We start from the raw sequence: 23,032 nt of genomic DNA, 5'->3' as shown, positions 1-23,032 counted from the left end.
ACACCATGCAAGTCTTGGTGTGATACCACACTTAAACCAGCATGTCTGACCACATAACATGTGACCCAAGGCTTTAATTTTAACACCCACTCACTGCCACCCCCCCCCCCCCACCCCGCCAATGGATGGGTGAGGGTTGGGGGGGGGAGGGGTTAAAATATCGGGATCGAGCAACCCATTCCCGCCTGTTTAACTTTAACAAAGACAAATCAGGCCATTGACAATGCTCTCGCAAAAGGCAGGCGGGGGCCTAATTAACATTCCAAAGGCACAGCCTTTTTTTTATTCGCTCCTGAGATGTGGGCGCCACTGGCAAGCCCAGCATTTATTGCCCATCCCTAATTGCCCTCGAGAAGGTGGTGGTGAGCCACCTTCTTGAACCACTGCAGTCCACGTGGTGAAAGTACTCCCACAGTGCTATTAGGGAGGGCCTTTGTCGTGTCCAAAGCCAAGGCCGAGGTCGATGCCAGATGATCCGTCCGGTCTTATTCTTATTATTGTTTCTTGTAGCGGTTTGTTACAACTGAGTGTCAACCACATTGCTGTGGGTCTGGTCTCACATATAGACCAGACCAGGTAAGGACAGCAGATTTCCTTCCCTAAAGGACATTAGTGAACCAGATGGGTTTTTATGACAATCTGGTAGTGTTCATGGTCACCATTACTAATACTAGCTTTTCATTCCAGATTTATTTAATTAACTGAATTTAAATTCCCCAGCTGCCGTGGTGAGATTTGAACTCACGTCTCACAGATTATTAGTCCAGGCCTCTGGATTACTAGTCCAGTAACATAACCACTATGCTACCGTTCCCTTGCCTGATGACATAACTGACGCCATGACTTAAATTTAGCTGTGAGTGAGGGGGAGGCTCGAGTTTCAGCTGCCCTGCAGCAGATCTGAGGCGGGAGGCTAAGGTGAGTGCTAAAGAACTGCTCCATTTAGCCCTTCTTGTGGGCCAGGAAGAGCGGAAGTGCTGCCCCCAGACCTCACAGGGTAGCCTTCGGCCTCCCCCAACCCGGATTGTGGCGCTGATGTTCTCCTTCCCGCCGCCCCTCTCCCAGTCGCTGCCCCAATGTTCACTCTCCCCTACCCCCACCTGCCCCCCCACCCCCACACTCCAATGGCAGCCTGAAGCCTCTGTACTGTACTCGCTCCCCAGCTGCGGCCTCCTGCTGATTGTTTGTGCTCCCACCCACCGGCCAAGCTGTCAATTTGTCCAGCTGTCGGGCGGGAGTCTGCATCAGATTATTTAAAAGAGGCCCTGCCATTTTTTAATTTTTTTATTATTCATTGATGGGATGTGGGTGTCGCTGGCTAGGCCTGCATTTAGTGCCCATCCCTAATTGCCCTTGAGAAGATGGTGGTGAGCCGCCTTCTTGAACCGCTGCAGTTCATATGGTGTAGGTACACCCACAATGCTGTTGGGAAGGGAGTTCCAGGATTTTGGCCCAGCGACAGTGAAGGAATGGCGATACAGGTCCAAGTCAGTATTCAACCACAATCTGTAACCTCATGGCCCGGCATATCCCTCACTCTACCATTACCATCAAGCCGGGAGATCAACCTAGGTTTAACGAAGAGTGCAGGAGAGCATGCCGGGAACAGCACCAGGCATACCGAAAAATTAGGTGTCAACCTGGTGAGGCTACAATACAGGACTACTTGCATGCCAAACAATGGAAGCAACATGCGATAGACAGAGTTAAGCGATCTCACAACCATCGGATCAAATCAAAGCTCTGCAGTCCTGCCACATCCAGTCGTGAGTGGTGGTGGACAATTAAACAGTTAACAGGAGGGGGAGGCTCCAAAAATATCCCCATCCTCAATGATGGTGGAGCCCAGCACGTGAGTGCAAAAGACAAGGCTGAAGCATTTGCAGCTATCTTCAGCCAGAAGTGCCGAGTGGATGATCCATCTCGGCCTCCTCCTGAGGTCCCCAGCATCACAGATGCCAGTGGCAGGGATTCTAGCAAACGAAAAATACACAAAAAATGCAAAAAACATGCGGGGAAACTGGGACATCCGGGTTTCCCGTCTGAACTCCGCCCATGCAACCTGCCGCTGTCAAGATCGGGATCATTATGTCTGGATTGGACCACTTATTGTGTAAACATGGTTTCAGAGCAGGATTCATAGCTTCCTTTTTTTTAAAATAAGAAAGCAGAGTTCTAGCCGCACTGTCAGTGTATAAAGGTAACGTTTGTAATTATATTTGGTGTGGGTACTTGGAGAATAAAAGATGTAAACATTACTAGCTCTGAGAGTGCTCCTACACCATAAATTGGATTCTGATTTAAAATTCAAAAAGTTTCAATAAAAAACATTCACAGCAAATGACCTCAACAAACTCTTAGTAATAAGATTAATCTGCTGATCTTCATTTATCATGATCAGTCAGACAATGACTGAATGTAGAGCTGATTTCAGTCAACACTCAGCTAAACAGAAGCTGAACAGAGTTCACTCTGGTCCACATTCTGCTCACTGCACAATGCTCACTTCATTCAGGGACAAACTATTTGTGTCCTGTCTATGTACTGATTGTCACAAAACACATTTCCTGGCACAGGACGATGCCCAAAGAGCAAGGGAATGTTGTAGCAGCCTCTAGTGGTCAAAATGTGAAAAATATTACAAATTATCCATTGTTTACATTGATCCCGTCTTATATACAAATCTGTCCTATCCTCAAAATGGAGGGTAAGGGTGGGTGAAGGAAAGGGCTTATTCATGCCTCACTGAAAAAAATTATAAATGAACCAAGGCTCACGGGCCAGTCTTTTCAATAATCAACTCCAGTAGTCCTGGATGCTCGTTAATTAACTCTTTATTTACCAATTTTTGACATAATTTGTTGGCCATGCCTTCTGTGCGGCAGATATTAAGTCTTTGTTCATTCCCTTGTCCCTTTCCTGGTAACCCCAATCGTGGATCAAGAATCACTCTGCTGGGGGAATCATGGATAAACCATGACACTATGAAACATACTGCCAGACTACCCTACTGCCCTGCCAATGTTATCCACACTATTAACACAAAGTAGCATAACTCAACCCTGCACCTTGGATGTTAAGGCATCTTCTTTTAAGATTCGTATTAAATGTTCCTGTGAAGCCTGGGAATAATGAGCACAACACAACAAACATTTTTCTAAGAACAGGGTCCTTAGCTGGAGGGGAAGATTGTGGAATTTTACTGTATAAAAGCTGTCAAAAAATCTGCCACATTAGAAAGGGATAAACATCCAGTACAAATGCTTGATTAAAATAAAACAGGCATTGTTTAACCCGCCTTCCCTGAACGCTCCAAACTGTCTGGCACAGGGAAATAAGTCTTGCGTCGGTTTGATTTGTAACAGTTTGAATCCAGGTACAGGAAACTTTTTTTTACCCGGCACCAACGGGACCGACATGGTGCCGGTTCATCAAAAATTCCGGATAACCGAACGCTATAGTAAAAGATACGGAGAGCTGACAGCTCCGTATAAAGCAACAAACCCTGTTGCTTAGCAACAACTGTAGAACAATGGCCACAAGTTCCAAGCATCTCTGTAGCTTAGCAACAGCTGCAGCCACACCCTTGCACAGCAACAGATAGAGGAAGGCAAGTAGAATATGAAATAAAACTTACCTGAACTTACTCCTGAATTTTGCCGGTTAACCGAGATTTCCGGTTATTTAGGTGCCGGTAAATCGAAAGTTTCCTGTATCAGCAATGTAAGAGCTTTAACACAACAGCTGCCAATAAATTTGAACCTTTTTATTGGAAGAATTGACATAAAAGAAATGAAATATTCAACACTTCATTTATTTTTATGTTAATGGTGCAGAAGATATCAAATAAAAAGAATTTCAGGTTCTTCTTGGATTACTAATGTAAAAAAATTGCAATTTTTAAAAAGGCATTTAGCTGCTGAGAAAGCTTAGTGGTTGTCACTGTCACTAACGGTACAATAAGGCTAAGGTTCGGTCAACACCCATGGCCACTAACTGGTACCGGGGAAACAGAGCAGCAACCAGCAGCAGTGTGAAGATGACAAACGAGGCTTTTCCCAATACAAAGCCAGTCTGTGTAGCTTTTGCCCAGCTCGCTGCAAGAAAAAATACTAGAGTTCTTGCCTCTTCTATTTGTAATACTGACTGAAATTTATGGGCTGTATGAAATCATAACAACTCCATCAGGACTGAGTTTCACCTAGAACTGTATCTATAATATTAAAAATTGTACATCCGAGTACACTTCCTGTCTGCACCACTTGACAACCTGTTGCCACGTGTTTGTTACAGTTTTTCTGTCAACTTTTTCCACCGCTAGGGAGGGCGTAATTATAGCGTGACAAGGTTACATAGGCAGTTTTCATTATAATTGTGGACATGAGAATTTATAATGGAAATATATAAAAATAAAGATAGAACACACGAGATTAGCATGGGGACTGATTATGTCTGCACATCATGGTCCAGAACGGATGAAATGGATGTCATCTGGTGCGTGTGTAATGGCACAAATTCTTTCCCTAAAGGAGCAATGGTACATTAATTATAATCTCAAAGGTGCTATTTTTGTTGGTGATACACTGGAATTACAATTACTTTAAGTATAGGAAATACTATGTTGCAAAATGGCGATCCAACCCAGTGGTTCTCAAGCTTTTTGGTTGAAAGACCCCTTTTCAAATTGATTAGTAATCACAGACCCCCCATCTAAATTATAATACTAATATAATACTCATAATATAGAAGTGCTGCATGTAAAGAGTGTTTTAATATTGCTTTAAGAAAACAGTTGCTTACTTACAGATATCAGTGAGATGGGTGTGCCTGCTTTTCACACTCATTCTAGGCACTCCGCAGCAACAGATGGCCACTATTAGCCATTAGTGCTGGACAATTTTTAAAGCCATCAGCAGGCTGGTGAGCACGAGGGCACGAGCACCCATTCACAGTCTGGAATGCTGCTGGAAGCATGACTCACTGCCACACTGTCCCACTGGCATGTTCTGTAACAGCTGCACTGTGGGATTGGACGTGTTTGCGTGAACGTGTTCAGGCACGTGTTTGAAGGGCCCCGCAACCGCTCTGAACACGTGTCGGGAGGATGGCATAGGGTCACTTGACCGGCAGGGAGCGCTCGTTGCAAAGGGAGTGAGAGCTGTGGGCCTCTGTGAGGAGGCGGGCCCAGCCGTTGAGAATAATTCGCAAGAACTGAATCAGTGTCAGTTTTATAAAGAGGGGGCAGGCTTGAAATTACCTGATCCTACGATCACTGAAACTATTGAACAGTTTCACAAATCAGGCTGACTCTTGGCAAAGAGCAGCTTAGTTCATTCACCACCTGCTACAGCCTCCACACTCAGGAGAAAGGATCTCGCTCAAATCCAGAGCACAGCACATGCACAAAGTACAGACCCGGACCCACAGCCCATCAAAGGGGCACCGTGTGCGCACAAAAAATGGCGGGTTACAAAGCCCGAGCGCGAGCCCCCCTCAACAACAGAGGAGACCCTGGAGCGCACCGCCCCCACCCCACCACAATATTGGAACCTATGGCACGCAACCCCCCCAATAATGGAACTCCCGCTGTGTGTGTCCCCCAATAATGGAACTCCCAGTGAGTGTCCCCCCCAATAATGGAACTCCCGGTGTGTGCCCCCCCAATAATGGAACTCCTGGTGTGTGCCCCCCCAATAATGGAACTCCCGGTGTGTGCCCCCCCACCTCAATAATGGAACTCCCGGTGTGTGCCCCCCAATAATGGAACTCCCGGTGTGTGTCCCTCCCAATAATGGAACTCCCGGTGAGTATCCCCCCCAATAATGGAACTCCCGGTGTGTGCCCCCCCCAATAATGGAACTCCCGGTGTGTGCACCCCGCCCCCAATAATGGAACTCCCGGTGTGTGTCCCCCCCAATAATGGAACTCCCGGTGAGTGTCCCCCCCAATAATGGAACTCCCGGTGTGTGTCCCCCGAAATAATGGAACTCCCGGTGTGTGTCCCCCCCAATAATGGAACTCCCGGTGAGTGTCCCCCCAATAATGGAACTCACGGTGTGTGCCCCCCGCAATAATGGAAGTCCCGGTGAGTGCCCCCCCCAATAATGGAACTCCTGGTGAGTGCCCCCCCAATAATGGAACTCCCAGTGTGTGCCCCCCCCAATAATGGAATTCCCGGCGTGTGCCCCCCCCAATAATGGAACTCCCGGTGAGTGCCCCCCAATAATGGAAGTCTCGGTGAGTGCCCCCCAATAATGGAACTCCCGGTGCGCCCCCCCAATAATGGAACTCCCGGTGTGTGCCCCCCCGAATAATGGAACTCCCGGTGTGTACCCCCCCCAATAATGGAACTCCCGGTGTGTGTCCCCCAATAATGGAATTCCCGGTGTGTGCCCCCCCCAATAATGGAACTCCCGGTGAGTGTCCCCCAATAATGGAACTCCCGGTGTGCCCCCCAATAATGGAACTCCCAGTGTGTGCCCCCCCCAATAATGGAACTCCCGGTGTGTGCCCCCCCAAATAATGGAATTCCCGGTGTGTGCCCCCCCCGCAATAATGGAACTCCCGGTGTGTGGCCCCCAAAAATGGAACTCCCGGTGTGTGCCCCCCCGAATAATGGAACTCCCCGTGTGTGCCCCCCCGAATAATGGAACTCCCGGTGTGTGCCCCCCCAATAATGGAACTCCCGCTGTCTGTCCCCCCCCAATAATGGAACTCCTGGTGTGTGCCCGCCCCCCAATAATGGAACTTCCGGTGTGTGTCCCCCCCAAATAATGGAACTCCCGGTGTGTGCCCCCAATAATGGAACTCCCGGTGTGTGCCCGCCAATAATGGAACTCCCAGTGTGTGCCCCCCCCCCAAATAATGGAACTCCCGGTGTGTGCCCCCCCGAATAATGGAACTCCCAGTGTGAGCCCCCCAATAATGGAACTCCCGGTGTGTGCCCCCCACAATAATGGAACTCCCGGTGTGAGCCCCCCGAATAATGGAACTCCCGGTGTGCCCCCCACAATAATGGAACTCCCAGTGTGTGTGCCCCAATAATGGAACTCCCGGTGTGTGCCCCCCAAAATAATGGAACTCCCGGTGTGTGTGCCCCAATAATGGAACTCCCGGTGTGTGCCCCCCCCAATAATGGTACTCCCGGTGTGTGCCCCCTCCCAAATAATGGAACTCCCGGTGTGTGTCCCCCTCAATAGTGGAACTCACGGTGTGTGCCCCCCGCAATAATGGAACTCCCGCTGTGTGTGCCCCCCCAATAATGGAACTCCCGGTGTGTGCCCCCCAATAATGGAACTCCCGGTATGTGTCCCCCCAATAAGGAACTCCCGGTGTGTGCCCCCCCAATAATGGAACTCCCGGTGTGTGCCCCCCCAATAATGGAACTCCCGGTGTGTGCCGCCCCATTAATGGAACTCCCGGTGTGTGCCCCCCCTCAATAATGGAACTCCCGGTGTGTGCCCCCCCAATAATGGAACTCCCTGTGTGAGCCCCCCCAATAATGGAACTCCCGGTGTGTGCCCCCCAACAATGGAACTCCCGGTGTGTGCCCCCCAATAATGGAACTCCCGGTGTGTGCCCCCCCCAATAATGGAACTCCTGGTGTGTGTCCCCCGCAATAATGGAACTCCCGGTGTGTGCCCCCCAATACTGGAACTCTCGGTGTGTGTCCCCCAATAATGGAACTCCCGGAGTGTGTTCCCTCAATAATGGAACTCCCGGTGTGCGCCCCGCCAATAATGGAACTCGCGGTGTGTGCCCCCCAATAATGGAACTCCCGGTGTGCGCCCCGCCAATAATGGAACTCCCGGTGTGTGCCCCCCAATACTGGAACTCCCGGTGTGTGCCCCCCAATAATGGAACTCCCGGAGTGTGTTCCCTCAATAATGGAACTCCCAGTGTGTCCACGCAATAATGGAACTCCCGGTGTGTGTCCCCCAATAATGGAACTCCCGGTGTGTGCACCCCCCAATAATGGAACTCCCGGTGTGTGCCCCCCCAATAATGGAACTCCCGGTGTGTGCCCCCCCCCCCAATAATTGAACTCCCGGTGTGTGCACCCCCCCAATAATGCAACTCCCGGTGTGTGGCCCCCCAATAATGGAACTCCCGGTGTGTGCCCCCCGCCGAATAATGGAACTCCCGGTGTGTTCCCCCCCAATAATGGAACTGCCAGTGTGTGCCCCCCCCAATAATGGAACTGCCGGTGTGTGACCCCCAATAATGGAACTCCCGGTGTGTGCCCCCCCAATAATGGAACTCCCGGTGTGTGCCCCCCCCAATAATGGAACTCCCGGTGTGTGCCCCCCCCCAATAATGGAACTCCCGGTGTGCGTCCCCCAATAATGGAACTCCCGGTGTGTGCCCCCCCCAATAATGGAACTCCCGGTGTGTGCCCCCTCAATAATGGAACTCCCGGTGTGCCTCCCCCAATAATGGAAATCCCGGTGTGTGTGTCCCCAATAATGGAACTCCCGGTGTGTGCCCCCCCAATAATGGAACTCCCGGTGTGTGCCCCCCCAATAATGGAACTCCCGGTGTGTGCCCCCCCCAATAATGGAACCCCCGGTGTGTGCCCCCCCAATAATGGAACTCCCGGTGTGTGCCCCCCAGTAATGGAACTCCCGGTGTGTGCCCCCCCAATAATGGGACTCCCAGTGTGTGCCCCCCCAATAATGGAACTCCCGGTGTGTGCCCCCCCAATAATGGAACTCCCGGTGTGTGCCCCCCCAATAATGGAACTCCCGGTGTGTGCCCCGCCAATAATGGAACTCCCGGTGTGTGCCCCCCCAATAATGGAACTCCCGGTGTGTGCCCCCCCAATAATGGAACTCCCGGTGTGTGCCACACCCCAATAATGGAACTCCCGGTGTGTGTCCCCCACAATAATGGAACTCCCGGCATGTGCCCCCCAATAATGGAACTCCCGGTGTGTGCCACACCCCAATAATGGAACTCCCGGTGTGTGCCCCCCCCCAATAATGGAACTCCCGGTGTGCCCCCCCGAATAATGGAACTCCCGGTGTGTGTCCCCCCAATAATGGAACTCCCGGTGTGTGTGTTCCCAATAATGGAACTCCCGGTGTGTCCCCCCAATAATGGAACTCCCGGTGTGTGCCCCCCCCCCAATAATGGAACTCCCAGTGCGTGCCCCCCCCCCCAATAATGGAACTCCCGGTGTGTGCCCCCCCCCGAATAATGGAACTCCCGGCGTGTGCCCCCCCCAATAATGGCACTCCCGGTGTGTGCCCCCCCGAAATAATGGAACTCCCGGTGTGCGTCCCCCAATAATGGAACACCCGGTGTGTGCCCCCCCCAATAATGGAACTCCCGGTGTGTGCCCCCCCAATAATGGAACTCCCGGTGCGCGTCCCCCAATAATGGAACTCCCGATGTGTGTCCCCCCAATAATGTAACTCCCGGTGTGTCCCCCCACCAATAATGGAACTCCCGGTGTCTGCCCCCACAATAATGGAACTCCCGGTGTGCCCCCCAAATAATGGAACTCTCGGTGTGTGCCCCGCCAATAATGGAACTCCCGGTGTGTGCCCCGCCAATAATGGAACTCCCAGTGTGCCCCCCCAATAATGGAACTCCCTGTGTGTCCCCCAATAATGGAACTGCCGGTGTGTGCCCCCCAATAATGGAACTCCCGGTGTGCCCCCCCCGAATAATGGAACTGCCGGTGTGTGCCCCCCAATATTGGAACTCCCGGTGTGTGCCCCCCCCAATAATGGAACTCCCGGTGTGTGCCCCCCCAATAATGGAACTCCCGGTGTGTGCCCCCCAGTAATGGAACTCCCGGTGTGTGCCCCCCCCAATAATGGGACTCCCAGTGTGTGCCCCCCCAATAATGGAACTCCCGGTGTGTGCCCCCCAATAATGGAACTCCCGGTGTGTGACCCCCCCAATAATGGAACTCCCGGTGTGTGCCCCGCCAATAATGGAACTCCCGGTGTGTGCCCCCCCCAATAATGGAACTCTCGGTGTGTGTCCCCCAATAATGGAACTTCCGGTGTGTGCCCCCCCCCAATAATGGAACTCCCAGTGTGTGCCCCCCACAATAATGGAACTCCCGGTGTGTGCCCCCCCCAATAATGGAACTCCCGGTGTGTCCCCCCAATAATGGAACTCCCGGTGTGTGCCCCCCCCAATAATGGAACTCCCGGTGTGTGCCCCCCCCCAATAATGGAACTCTCGGTGTGTGCCCCCCCCAATAATGGAACTCCCAGTGTGTGCCCCCCACAATAATGGAACTCCCGGTGTGTGCCCCCCCCAATAATGGAACTCCCGGTGTGTCCCCCCAATAATGGAACTCCCGGTGTGTGCCCCCCCAATAATGGAACTCCCAGTGTGTGCCCCCCACAATAATGGAACTCCCGGTGTGTGCCCCCCCCAATAATGGAACTCCCGGTGTGTCCCCCCAATAATGGAACTCCCGGTGTGTGCCCCCCCCAATAATGGAACTCCCGGTGTGTGCCCCCCCCAATAATGGAACTCCCGGTGTGTGCCCCCCCCCAATAATGGAACTCCCGGTGTGTGCCCCCCCCAATATTGGAACTCCCGGTGTGTGTGTCCCCCAATAAAGGAACTCCCGGTGAGTGCCCCCCCAATAATGGAACTCCCGGTGTATGCCCCCCCCAATAATGGAACTCCCGGTGTGTGCCCCCCCCAATAATGGAACTCCCGGTGTGTGCTCCCCCAATAATGGAACTCCCGGTGTGTGCCCCGCCAATAAAGGAAATCCCGGTGTGTGCCCCCCCAATAATGGAACTCCCGGTGTGTGCCCCCCCAATAATGGAACTCCCGGTGTGTGCTCCCCCAATAATGGACCTCCCGGTGTATGCCCCCCCCAATAATGGAACTCCCGGTGTGTGCCCCCCCCAATAAAGGAAATCCCGGTGTGTGCCCCCCCAATAATGGAACTCCCGGTGTGTGCCCCCCCCAATAATGGAACTCCCGGTGTGTGCTCCCCCAATAATGGAACTCCCGGTGTGTGAGTCCCCCAAGAAAGGAAATCCCGGTGTGTGCCCCCCCCAATAATGGAACTCCCGGTGTATGCCCCCCCCAATAATGGAACTCCCGGTGTGTGCCCCCCCCCAATAATGGAACTCCCGGTGTGTGCCCCCCCAATAATGGAACTCCCGGTGTGTGCCTCCCCCAATAATGGAACTCCCGGTGTGCCCCCCCCAATAATGGAACTCCCGGTGTGTGCTCCCCCAATAATGGAACTCCCGGTGTGTGCCCCCCCCCAATAATGGAACTCCCGGTGTGTGCCTCCCCCAATAATGGAACTCCCGGTGTGTGCCTCCCCCAATAATGGAACTCCCGGTGTGTGCTCCCTCAATAATGGAACTCCCAACGCACGCCACCCCTCCGCCCTTTGATCCCTCACAACTCAGCGTCCGGCCTTAAACCAAATAAAATCAGCCGACGGCTAAAGGAGCCCGTGGATCGGCCGCCGGCAAACCTTGGAGGAGGCTGCGACCCAGCAAGGTATGAGTAACCCAGGGGAGCTGGTGAAACCCCACCACAACCGGGGTGGCAGCGACTCAAGAACCCTGATTCTGGGGAAGGGGAGGGTAGGAGAAGAGCTGTCTCCCGGGTGTGGCCCAGCCCAGTGGCCATTCACTGACCCCGCCCCCCCCCCCCCACCAGTGGCTCAGCTCGGTTCAAACTCCCAGTCACCATCCCCTGACCCCAGCTCGCAGGCCAAAGATGCAGCCGCAGCTCCTCTTCCACAGTCTCACTAACAACAAGGCGCAGAGCGTGGGACTGAGCTGCTCCCGGAGCTTGAGTAAAACTATGGCCCCGGCGGCACGGGTTGCTACGAGGCAGGGTTGCAGAGAGCAGACAGGCCGTGGACCTCCTGGAAAGTCTCTACGGACACCCACGGGTCCACGGACTCCAGTTTGAGAAACACTGATCTAATCCATTGGGTATACAAATGTGTTGTGCTACATACGGGTTGGGTGTGAGATTGGGTGTGCCACAGCTCTCCCATGAGCAGAGTTCTTAATTTCAGCTGGCCAAGAGCAAGGTAGTGGGGTGCGGTGGGGGTGGGTGGTGGAGGGTTAGAGGGTTATGCTCCCCAAAGGTAAGGAGGCAAGGAATGAAAGTTAACTGTTATGTTAATGTGTGCCACTCTCATACACCTCCTCAAGACACATTCACGAGAAGCCTTGGCAGATGCATTGGTGCGAGGTTGTGTGCAAGCTACCTTGGTCAATGAATACGGGATTACATTGAGGGGCCTGAGTAGGGAGGGAACAGAATCAGTAAATAGAAGAAAAAGCAGAACAATGACAAAGAATATGTCACTGATGGGCTTTAGGATGCCATACACAGTCAGATCAAAGCTCAGTCATTTACAAAGTTATCCAAACCCCACAAGTGTCTTACGATCCAGTAAGATAACCCCAGAGTACTTTTTGAAAGGTATATAAAATGCAATTTCAGAGCTATTCTATTTGAGTCTTAACAGTGTTCACATCTTCCATTATTATTCAAAACACCCAAAGCAGAGTTTCAATGGAGTCACTTAACAGGTAAAGATGATTTTATTGAGAAGTAATACACCCCATTTTACACAAGTATGCTTCTGTATACATTGTAAATGGAAAAGAGAAAAAATTGATAAGAAATATTATGAGTCATTTCAGGTAGGCTGCAGCTTGTGCTATGCAAGTGGACTGTCACATCACGTCACGTCAGTTTCATCAGATGTCATTCTCTGATGCTGCTCCCGCACCCCCGCAGTGGAGACAATTAATCACGTGTTTGCCCACATAAACAGCTCTTCAACTAATTACACCAAGCGTTTCTGTCTAAGGGGATATTAAATATACTACAGTGAGAACAAACGTAACCGCCAGCAAACATCAATGTCAATACTGAGTAATCTTTCACTTCCTGTGCTTATCTTGCACAAGTGACAAGATCAGAATAATTATGGAGATGCTGGCCGGAAAATTCAATCACGCAAGTCTTCGGTCATGAAATGGGCGGGCTTTACGATTCATTCGCCTGTTTGCCAGGTCCCAGCCAGCACGTGAAATTGGTGTTGGGACTTCATTATCATTAAAGCAGGTGTGCAGCCAGCGCTATCTGTGGTATTCATTGGCTGCACATCTGTTTGGTGGGGGAAGGGGGCAGAAATCGGGAATCACTGATGCCATTTAAAGGCAGCCAACACCACTTAAAGGGGAGGTGCGCTCTGGATGCAGACAGAAAGGAACACTTCTGAAGAAAGTAATGGCTGCAGGAACACCGACAGGGCACCCAGATTTTGAGATGCCGCCTTGGAGGCCCTGGTACAATCGGTGGATAGAAGAAGGGAGATCTGCGCCACCAATGGGAAGAGCTTGCAGAGCTAGTGAATGCCAGGAGTTTAGCACCCAGCACATAGAGTCATAGGGCTGGATTTTCATTGAGGAGGCATGTAGGAGGCGGGACTACAACTTTCGGGGTTGTAGTCCCGCCTCCATCGAGTTCCAGCCAACCCACACGATTCTGACTTGATTGACCTTGTTGAGCTCGCCCAGCGGGCTCAGCAGGCCAATTAAGGGCCACCCGGCAACAGGTGGTGTCACAGATTGATATTTCATCTGTCAAGACCTTTTGACAGATGAAATATCAGCGTTTCACAGCTGTTTGAAGCTGTCAAACACTGACAATCTGCACTCCAGGTTAATTCCTTCCTCTCAGGATGAATTAGAGATCTCCCCGGAACAGAAAGCAGAATGCTGGAACTTCTGACAGCTGGCAGCCATTCTGCTTTCTGTGCTGGTGAGATGAGGGACTCCTGAGACCTGAAGGAAGGAAGGCTGTAAAGGTAAGTAAAGGTAATTAAACTTCTTTAAACACTTTACACACACCAAACACACTTACCTCTGCACTCATGCACCCATTACTCACCTGAACACCGGACATCTCGAGCCCTCCAAGCCCTTCAGCCCGACGGCCCACCTCGCTAACTTGGCGTGGTTTGGAGCCGTCAGTAATCCCACATTTCAGCAATAAAAATAGGGATTAGGCTAAAAACTGCCTGTTAACTACCTGCTAACAGGCAGTTAATTGGCACTAGTCCCTTTCCCACCTCGGGGAGGCGGGTCCCAGTGCGGGTCGGGTACCTGCTTCCTTTGAAACTGGCATGGAGGCGGGTTGGGGGCGGGATGGGTTCGTGCCCCCCGATTTCGGGATTTTAACCCCCCACACGCCTCCAATCCCGCCTCCACGGCCCAATGAAAATCCTGCCCATAGAGTCATAACGGCACAGAAGGAGGCCATTCGACCCATCGAGTCTGTGCCGGCTCTCTGTAGAGCAATCCAGTCAGTCCCATTCCCTCGCTCTATCCCCGTAGCCCTGCAAGTTTATTTCCCTCAAGTGCCTATCCAGTCTCCCCTTGAAAACATTGAGTGTCTCCGCTTCCACCACTTCCGTCGGCAGCAAATTCCAGGTCATCACCACTCGCTGTGTAAAATAGTTTTTCCTCACATCCCCCCTGTATCTCTTGCCCAAAACCTTAAATCTGTGTCCCCTAGTCCTTGCACCATCAACTAGTGGGAACAGCCTTTCCCCATCTAGCCTATCCAAACCCATTATATTCTTGTACACCTCTATCAAATCACCCCTCAACCTCCTTTGCTCTAATGAAAACAAACCCAGCTTCTCCAACCGGTCCTTGTAACTAAGATCCCCCATCCCCAGAACCATTCTGGTAAATCCCCTCTTCACCCTCTCAAGGGCCTTCACATCATTCCTAAAGTGTGGTGACCAGAACTGGACGCAATACTCCAGTTGTGGCCTAACCAGCACTTTATAAAGGTTCAGCATAACTTCTCTACTTTTGTACTCAATACCTCTACTTATGAAGCCCAAGATCCCATATGCTTGGTTAACCACTCTCTCAATATGTTCTGCCACCTTCAGGGACCTATGCACATTAATTCCCAGGTCCCTCTGTCCCTGCACACTCTTTAAAACTGTGCCATTAAGTGTATATTGCCTCTCCCTGTTCCTTCTGCCAAAATGCATCACCTCACATTTCTCTGTATTAAATTCTATCTGCCACTTGTCTGCCCATTCTGCTCGCCTTTCTATGTTGCAGTCAATTGGTAACATCATCACTGTTTGCCACACCCCCAAGTTTGGGGTCATCGGCAAATTTAGAAATTCTACTCGGTATTCCAATATCCAGGTCATTTGTATATATCAAAAAAAGCAGTGGCCCCAGCACTGACCATTGGGGAACACCACTGTCTACCATCCTCCAGTCTGAAAAACAGCCATTTACCACAACTCACTGTTTTCTGTCCTTAAGCCAATTCCTTATACAAACTGCCACTGACCCACCTATTCCATGAGCAGCAATGCAGGAACAAGTTTAATGACCTCACCAGAGTTGTCAGGGTAACAATATTGCTCTTACTCTCTGCTTAGACTCCCACTACCTCCAGCCTCACTACTCACAGTATTCCCCTCTCCCACTTCGCTGCACCTCCTCATCCTCATATTCTACACTCTGCACCTTCTATGTTCACCATTATTGCAACCCTCACTTTCCCAAACCTCACATGTAACAGTGCAGATGAGCTATTCAACTATAACAGACACATTCTGTAAACACCTCACAAGGATGTCACTGACAATCTCTTCTTTCTTGCAGGGGAAGGTAGCCCACAATTTGAGACAAGAGGTTGCCGAGCCCACCTGCACACCTTTTCCCCTCTTAAGGGAAACATGCTGGCCATCATTAGAGGGGGAGACTCATGCCCATGGCAACAGGCAATGGTGGCGGAGACATTGCGCACACATTATTCTCTTTTCCCTTCTTACTTATATCTCACCCTACACAGTCTGCATGACAAACTGCAGATGCTTTCACCAGCCACTTCTTTCTTTGCTCTCCCTTCACATCAAAAGCTCACCCTGGGCTCTCTCTTTCATTTCAGCTGTTGGAAATGTGGACACCCCTGTGTTCACCTCAGGAAGAGGAGGCCAGCCTTCCTGAAGATGCAGCATCAGTCAATCTGACCCTAGCAATCACCAGCTCAGAGACTGGCACCACACAAACTTTAGAGTGTAGGATGGAGGATGTGTCTTCACCAGCAAGAACTTATCAGCAGTCAGAAATCAGTTTTCTAAGTTAGAAAGCAGGCCAAAAAGCATCCAGAAGTTCACCAGCAGCCTCAAATGACAAACCAGCAAATAATCTGTCTCGAGTGGATGAACCCTTTAAATAACACTGCTGAAGGGTCGTTCCTGTCTGTTACTGCCGCGAGATGCTGGGCGAGTTTATCACGAGACGAGACAGGATCTGGGGCAGCCCAATATTAAAAAAGGGTCCTACAACAAGCATAGGACGCTTATTTAAATAGTTTAATCAGCAATTTAAATACTCCTGGCATGCGTCCTGGATACCTACGGACCAGCCCGTTCCATCTGACATCCGGCACATAATGAGCGGCCCGCCATATTGGATGTTTGCCGCTCATTTTACGCCTGAAAATCAGGTACAACGCCATCGGATTTCTAGGCCTTTATCTTGGGGAACTAGAACTGAATTTCTGGAGACTCCAGTAAAATGCTGCACGGTTGGCATTCAGACAAGCCTACACCTGGCCTGTGGAAATCTGCCACCATCCTGTACCATCCTGTACTGGGCACAGTGAAAGTACGTTCAGCTTTTCAATCCTTCCATTAGAATTCATCTGCAGAGTCACAAATGAAGAGTGTGGGGCTCTAACTTGCTCTTTGTAAAGCAGTATACATTTATGCCTTGGTTTTCCTCATGCTGGTTCTAGGTCCTCTGCTGAGATATCAAGCTAGGCAGGGTTGGAGAAAGTCTGCCAGGATCCTAGAATTCCAATCAGCTTATTCAAGAGTGGCATTTTAAAATGCTTTGGCAGAGGTTAAAATCCTGTTCCGTCAAATAGAAAATGACACTTGGCACAAGTCAAATTGAACCATTGCCAATGCACACCTGGCCCGCAGTCTCTGATGGAAAATAGGGCATGTCACAGGGGTGTACTATACCCGTGCTAGCTGACTACTATTTGCACTATGAAAGTTCTGAGAAATGTCAGTCCTTTCATCATTTCAACAGGTTTAATCCCACCCTGATTTTTTCTTTTGTACATTTCCCTTGTCTTTTTTCAACCTCTCCTCTCCTTTCCTAAGAGCAGTGACCCGTGCTGAGATACAGTTCCTCAGGTGCCATCACACAAATTGCCATTTTTCAGTGTACGCTTAAACGCTGCGAGGGTAATTTTGACTTTGGGCAATAGCGTAAAACGTGTACTATCGGCTCGGCCACCTGTTAAAGATTAGCTAACTCAGCACAAACCAGGATCAAATCTGGCACCTTCGTGATCTGTATTGGTCACTTCTACATTGCACGATATATTTAACAAGTGAGCCACCAGGGAAGTGAGAAAGAAAGAAAGAAGGAATGAAAGAAGGATAGAAAGAAAGAACTTGTATTTATATAACGTCTTTCATGATCCCAGGACATCCCAAAGCACTTTACAGCCAATGAAATACTTTTGAAGTATAGGTAGCATAGTGGTTATGTTACTGCACTAGTAATCCACTGGCCTGAGTTCAAATCCCACTATGGTGGTTTGTTCATTTGAATTCAGTGAATAAATCTGAAATAAAAAGCTAGCATCAGTAATGGTGACCATGAAACTACGTAAAACCCATCTGCTTCACTAGTGTCCTTTAGGGAAGGAAATCTGCGTCCTTACCTGGTCTGGCCTATATGTCATTCCAGACCCACAGCAATGTGGTTGACTCTTAACTTCCCTCTGAAATGGCCTAGCAAGCCACTCAGTTGTACCAAACCACTATGAAAAATTAAAAGAATAAAACCGGACGGACCACTCGGCATCGAACTAGGCATCGGATTTGGACTGACAAAGGCACACCCAGCCCAATCAACCCTGCAAAGTCCTCCTGACTAATATCTGTCACGGTAAATTATAAGTTGCAGCTGTTACTAGCATCAATAGACAGGTGGAAATGAGGAGTTTCTGAGGTTGAAAAAAAGGCATTTAAGACATGAAGGAAAATGGCACAGAATTGACATGGATTTAATACTGAAAGACGTGCCAGGAGTATAAAATGTTTTTTTTAATTGAATACGACGAGAGAAGTGAAGGATAATAATAAAATGTTTTAAAGTTATATTAAAAGAAAAGGAAAAATGAGGGATGGAGTGGGACCACTGAAGGTGCGATCAGGTGAGGACATGACAACTGATGCTACACAGGCTATAAAAGTACATTTTCTTTTGCCTCAGTTTTTCCCAAGGAAGAGACAGGTAACTTATTTGACCTGGAAAGGGAACAAGAGGGTGCTGCAGAGGTGAGTTGTGACACTATTCAGATTACTACCAGCATGGTCGCTGTGCAAACTTAAGGTAAATAAATCCCAGGGGCCGGATAAGAAGCATCTAAGGATCCTAACGGAACTAAAGAAGGAAATTGCAGGGACTCAGGCACAAATCTTCCAGAAATCACTGAATACTGGAGAGGTGCCTAGGGACTGGAGAAGGCCAATGTTACTCCTATTTTTAAAGAAGTGGCAAAAGTGACCCAGGAAACTGTGTCACGCACAGTGAGTTTGATGTTCATTGTGGGAACTGGATAGAAATAATAATATCATAAAAGATAGCCAATATGGGTTTATGAAGGGGAGGTCTTGCCAATCTAATTTACTGGTTTTCTTTGATGGTGTGACAAAGGAGCTTGATAGGGTTAAGGCAGTGGATGTGGTGTACTTAGATTTCAGTAAAGCCTTTGATATAGTTCCTCTGCCGAAAAGAAAGTGGAAGCTATTTCAGGAAAGGAAAAGTCAGAATTGGACCACATAAAGGTGAGGGAGGGGTGGAAATCGGAAGTATAATTAATAATATTCTCTAGTTCAGGGTGACAGCAAGAAGCAGGATCCACATCGTCATCAATGTAATAGAAAAAGAACCTGGCTTGGAGTTTCCGCTCGATTGCGCTTTTTTTTTCGGTTGTAGTTCGACCTAACTCAGTGTAACCAGCGCAAAAGATCGCGGAATTTCAAGAGCAATTTGCGTTCAGCACAATCCAAGTATCTCCGATTTTCTGCGCTAGTTTTAAAAACATCGCGCTGGAAGCAGCCCCCGCCCACACAACTGGCCACGCCCCCAGGGTGAATTAATCATCATTGGGAGTTTCCGCAAATGGTGCTCGATCGCAGGCCTTCAGGAAGGCTTTAAAAATTAAGCTGGTTCTTTTGGGGGCAAAGACACTAAAAAGTACGTTTTAAAAGCTTTTAAATGTGATTTTTGTTCAAATTTACTCAGAAACTGAATAATGGACCCCAATACAACTAGAAAATGGTTTTATATGTTTTTTAAAAGTGAATTTCAGTCATTTAAAATTGGGTTACTCAGAGGTGGTGGAGTGACACTGTGATTAAAAATGCTTATATTTTGTGATAAATCTATTTTCAGCTGTTTTAATCAAATTTCACCAAATTACCACTTTTAAATATATGAAGGAAATGTTTTAAAGCAAAATTTTAAAAAAATATTATGTATTAAAACACTGCCCGATTGCGCTGGTTCATGGCAGATTCTGCGTTTGGTGATATGCAAATGAGTTTGAGCAGAAACTGAGGGAAAAAGCACTTTTCAAAATGGCTGCAATTTTGGGGGGAATTTGAGCCGCTATTGCCAATTGTGCCCAAAGCGGAAACTCTGCCCCTCTGTCTCTGTGAAGTTACTTCTGTTTAAGAATGAAAACACTGTTCTGCAGCATTCTACTTTACTTTTAACTACAATAACTGGATGTATCTCAGTAAGATCTTTAGGAAAATAAGAATGAACAACGTTCAGCAATTAAAATATAAAAGTAATAATCAAGGATAGCACCCTTAACTGTTCTGACCCATTTGAGTGTCCAGGGTTGGTCAGTAAAAAAAGTTGTGATGTGCTTGTCTCAATTCTAGGACAGTATTTTACATGAAAAGTAAATCATTTTGGACACTTAAAACTTTATACAACGTATCTGAGTTGCTGAGGTAATAAAAGTTATAAAGCGCAAGTTCATCCAAGTCTTCAATTCTACTCCTGTATTTGGATAGACTTATAAAAATTGCTCACACTCCTGGATGAAATACAAGAAAAAGCTTGCTGTCCAATAAGTGATCCTTCTCTTATTTCCAGTCTCAAGTCTTGCATTTTTTTTATAATACAACTCTGAACTTTATCCTGTTGTTTCTCCTAAATTGCAAATTCCCCATCCTACATACTCTTCCTCCGACCTGAATTCTCACTGTGTTGTAATCAGACCATCTCCTGCTGTAATTTATTCCTTCTCAGGATCTCAAAGCCACGGAATTCCTTGGCCCTGAATTTCTTCCAACTTTCTGCCACTGCGCCGTCGTAACATTGCCAGAAGGTGGGTGGGGGGGGGGGGGGGTTGTGGAAACCCCATTTACACATGTAAGCGGCGCTTCCAGCGTACTTCCGATGAAGTTACGGCGGCGGGGTGGCAGAAAGTCAGAACATTCAGGGCCATAATCTTCTTCCTACAGTCATCAGGTTTTTAAAACGCAAGCTTGGTCTCTTCCAATTACTGCTTCCTCCTCTTTTCAACCTTTATGGTGTCCTTGGCACTTCACCCAGGTTAGTACTTAGGAATGGGCAAATGAACAGTGCGAATGAGCAGATGAACAGAAATGCATAGGACTGAACCTCCCACCTCTGCCGGAGTGCACTATAGTTTATCAGCTATTCGGTTAGGCATCTCACCACCAAGTACTATTTATTATAATATTAAAAATAGGGTTTTAGGAGGCTGCACATTACTACAAGTGATAGGGTGTAGGTTTGTAAGCAGTTCCTGAATTCAGCCATGCCACTGGGACAATGTGATGAATGGAAGCCATTGATTTCCTGACAGTGAGGGAGGGAATGTTGGAGGGGAACCAATGATGGAGTGGCTTTTGAAGAGGCAAAGGAGCAGGTATAGGTACAGGGTATGCTCTGGGAAATAAACAGGAGATTTTGTTTGATAACTGGAGACTAAACTGTTGAAATGTTTTTCTTCTGAACTCTCTTTTTCCTCTCAGTACTAACTATGTGGTACATAGTTGATCATAATTTAATCATTTGTGTTAAGAGATGCTGTGTTGTGTTTTGGGAGTTTTCAGGCACTCTTGGTGCTCTGCATACAAGCCACTGTGCTGGTTATCCAGGGAAGTCTGTAAAGCAGCAGGTTTCTATATATTTGAAGAAACTTAATACTTCAGTGGCAATGACAATCAATGCCCAATGTCACCCTGTTATCTACAGCATCACTGCATGTTTGTGTTGACAACCCTAGTACTGTAAAATGGCATGTAGATCAAGAAACAGTGTGAACTCTCAGAAATTAGAGGCCAGCTGCCTTTTTCCAAGGGACTTTTGCATTACTGTACCTTGCACTTCATCATATCTGTGACTCTCTCCTGCATCGACTGTCCAGCTTTAGGCCTCACCAATATGTAGATGGCTTTCACCTCAGGGCAGGACCGCAGCAGCTTCTCCACAAGCACTTTGCCCATGAAGCCAGTGGCACCTGTGATGAGTACATTTTTTCCTGCGTAGTATGCAGCGATCGATGACATCTTGGTCGACCTTTCTCCCCCCTCTCGCAGTATTCCTTGATTGAAAAGATATTAACAGCATGAGTACAATTTAACATGTATATTATTTGTACATCTTTAGTCCTGTTTTTTTCCTGCGGAGGGGGTGATTTATAAGCACCTGCCATGCAATCATATTGGTCTTCCAATCAAATATTAGTTTAGTTCCTTTCGCCTATATCATTTTGACACTTGTCTGAAAGACTGACCAATGGTTCATAGGCAACACAGCAGGAGTGGACTGGTTTGTTGAGAAGGGTTAGTGCAGGAGCCTAGATGAAGACATTTGATGTCGAACTCGATTCTGACGTGATACGCTGGCTGGGAATGAGCTGTAGGTGGTACTTATGGTGTCACCAGAATAGAAATTCATGATGTCAAGTTCTGCACAAAATTCCTGCTTCTCCATTGCCTTCAACCAACAGCTTTAAAACAGACAGTAACAAGAGGTGACTAATAGATTACCAATAAGTATACCAGGATTAAGCTTTATAACATTTATGAACTTATGGAGCAGTTCAGTAGGATATACATTTATGAATAAAAATAATTCACCTATACTCAAGGTAACCTAAAGGGCAAGAAAATAGCTGGTCTGCAGTAGTTGTGTAAGATAATCACACTGTGCTATATTCAGTGCCATTCAAACTTTCTGATGAAAAGGTTTCTTCCACAATAATGAATCCTGTATTTATAATTCAGTTGTGAACTATCTATGAAGCTTTTTCCACCCTTTATTCAGCATCACCTTTACCCTCAGTTTTGCAGTTACAATGTAATTATTTTGATTTTGAATCACACTTTGACATTTTGAAGTCCTTCCCCAAAGCCTGCAAGCTCACAGAACCCTCCAATTGCCCCTCAGTAGCTGTTAGTGAGGCTGCCACTGTAGACAAATAGTGGCAAGGTGCCCAATAACTTCTAGGAAGTACCACCCAGCGATTCTAACCTGGTTTAAAAGAAATAGCGTGGGTGTGGGAAGGATCTAAATTTTCCCACACCATCAATGGAGCAAGAACTGGAGTGATTCTAGTCTAGGCACTGGGCCAGATGGAGAGAGCATTTTATTTTGTACAATCTGCAGTTAACAACATTCTGCTTCAATCCACCTAGTATATTACTAATATACGATAACAAAATACTGCGGATAGTATATTACTACATTCATTTAAACAATAACTGTTGTACCTTATGTGAGTGGTGGAAGTTTATCGATCACTGCTGTCAGGCACCTATTGAACATTCAGTCTTTTATACTTGTTCATTAACATTGGGGTTTTTTGTAGGATTACAAAAATCATTGGCTGGATTAGGAGATTTACTTATTCAAAATAGTGAATAATGCAGGAACAGTGATTTAGGCAC

At 48.2% G+C, this 23,032-nt stretch overlaps 1 protein-coding gene across 6 annotated transcripts in view; it reads right to left on the bottom strand.

The window, feature by feature from the left end:
• LOC147106210 (fatty acyl-CoA reductase 1) overlaps positions 1–23,032 on the bottom strand; it is a 277,164-nt gene that overhangs the window by 180,262 nt on the left and 73,870 nt on the right. For all 6 annotated transcript variants that reach the window (XR_015081386.1, XM_086009104.1, XM_086009101.1 and 3 more), the window contains one exon: positions 21,461–21,684. Coding sequence is in view for 5 of the 6 variants with exons in the window: in XM_086009104.1 (XP_085865230.1) it covers positions 21,461–21,649 (189 nt within the window). In the remaining variant the exon portion in view is untranslated. The remainder of the gene's footprint in view (positions 1–21,460; positions 21,685–23,032) is intronic.

This window comes from Somniosus microcephalus, chromosome 16, assembly GCF_052327205.1.
Source record: "Somniosus microcephalus isolate GS21.2 chromosome 16, FLI_Smic_1.0, whole genome shotgun sequence".
NCBI classification, from domain to species: Eukaryota; Metazoa; Chordata; class Chondrichthyes; order Squaliformes; family Somniosidae; genus Somniosus; species Somniosus microcephalus.
The sequence above is the reverse complement of the archived record's forward strand: the minus strand, read 5'-3'. Positions and strand labels throughout refer to the sequence as shown.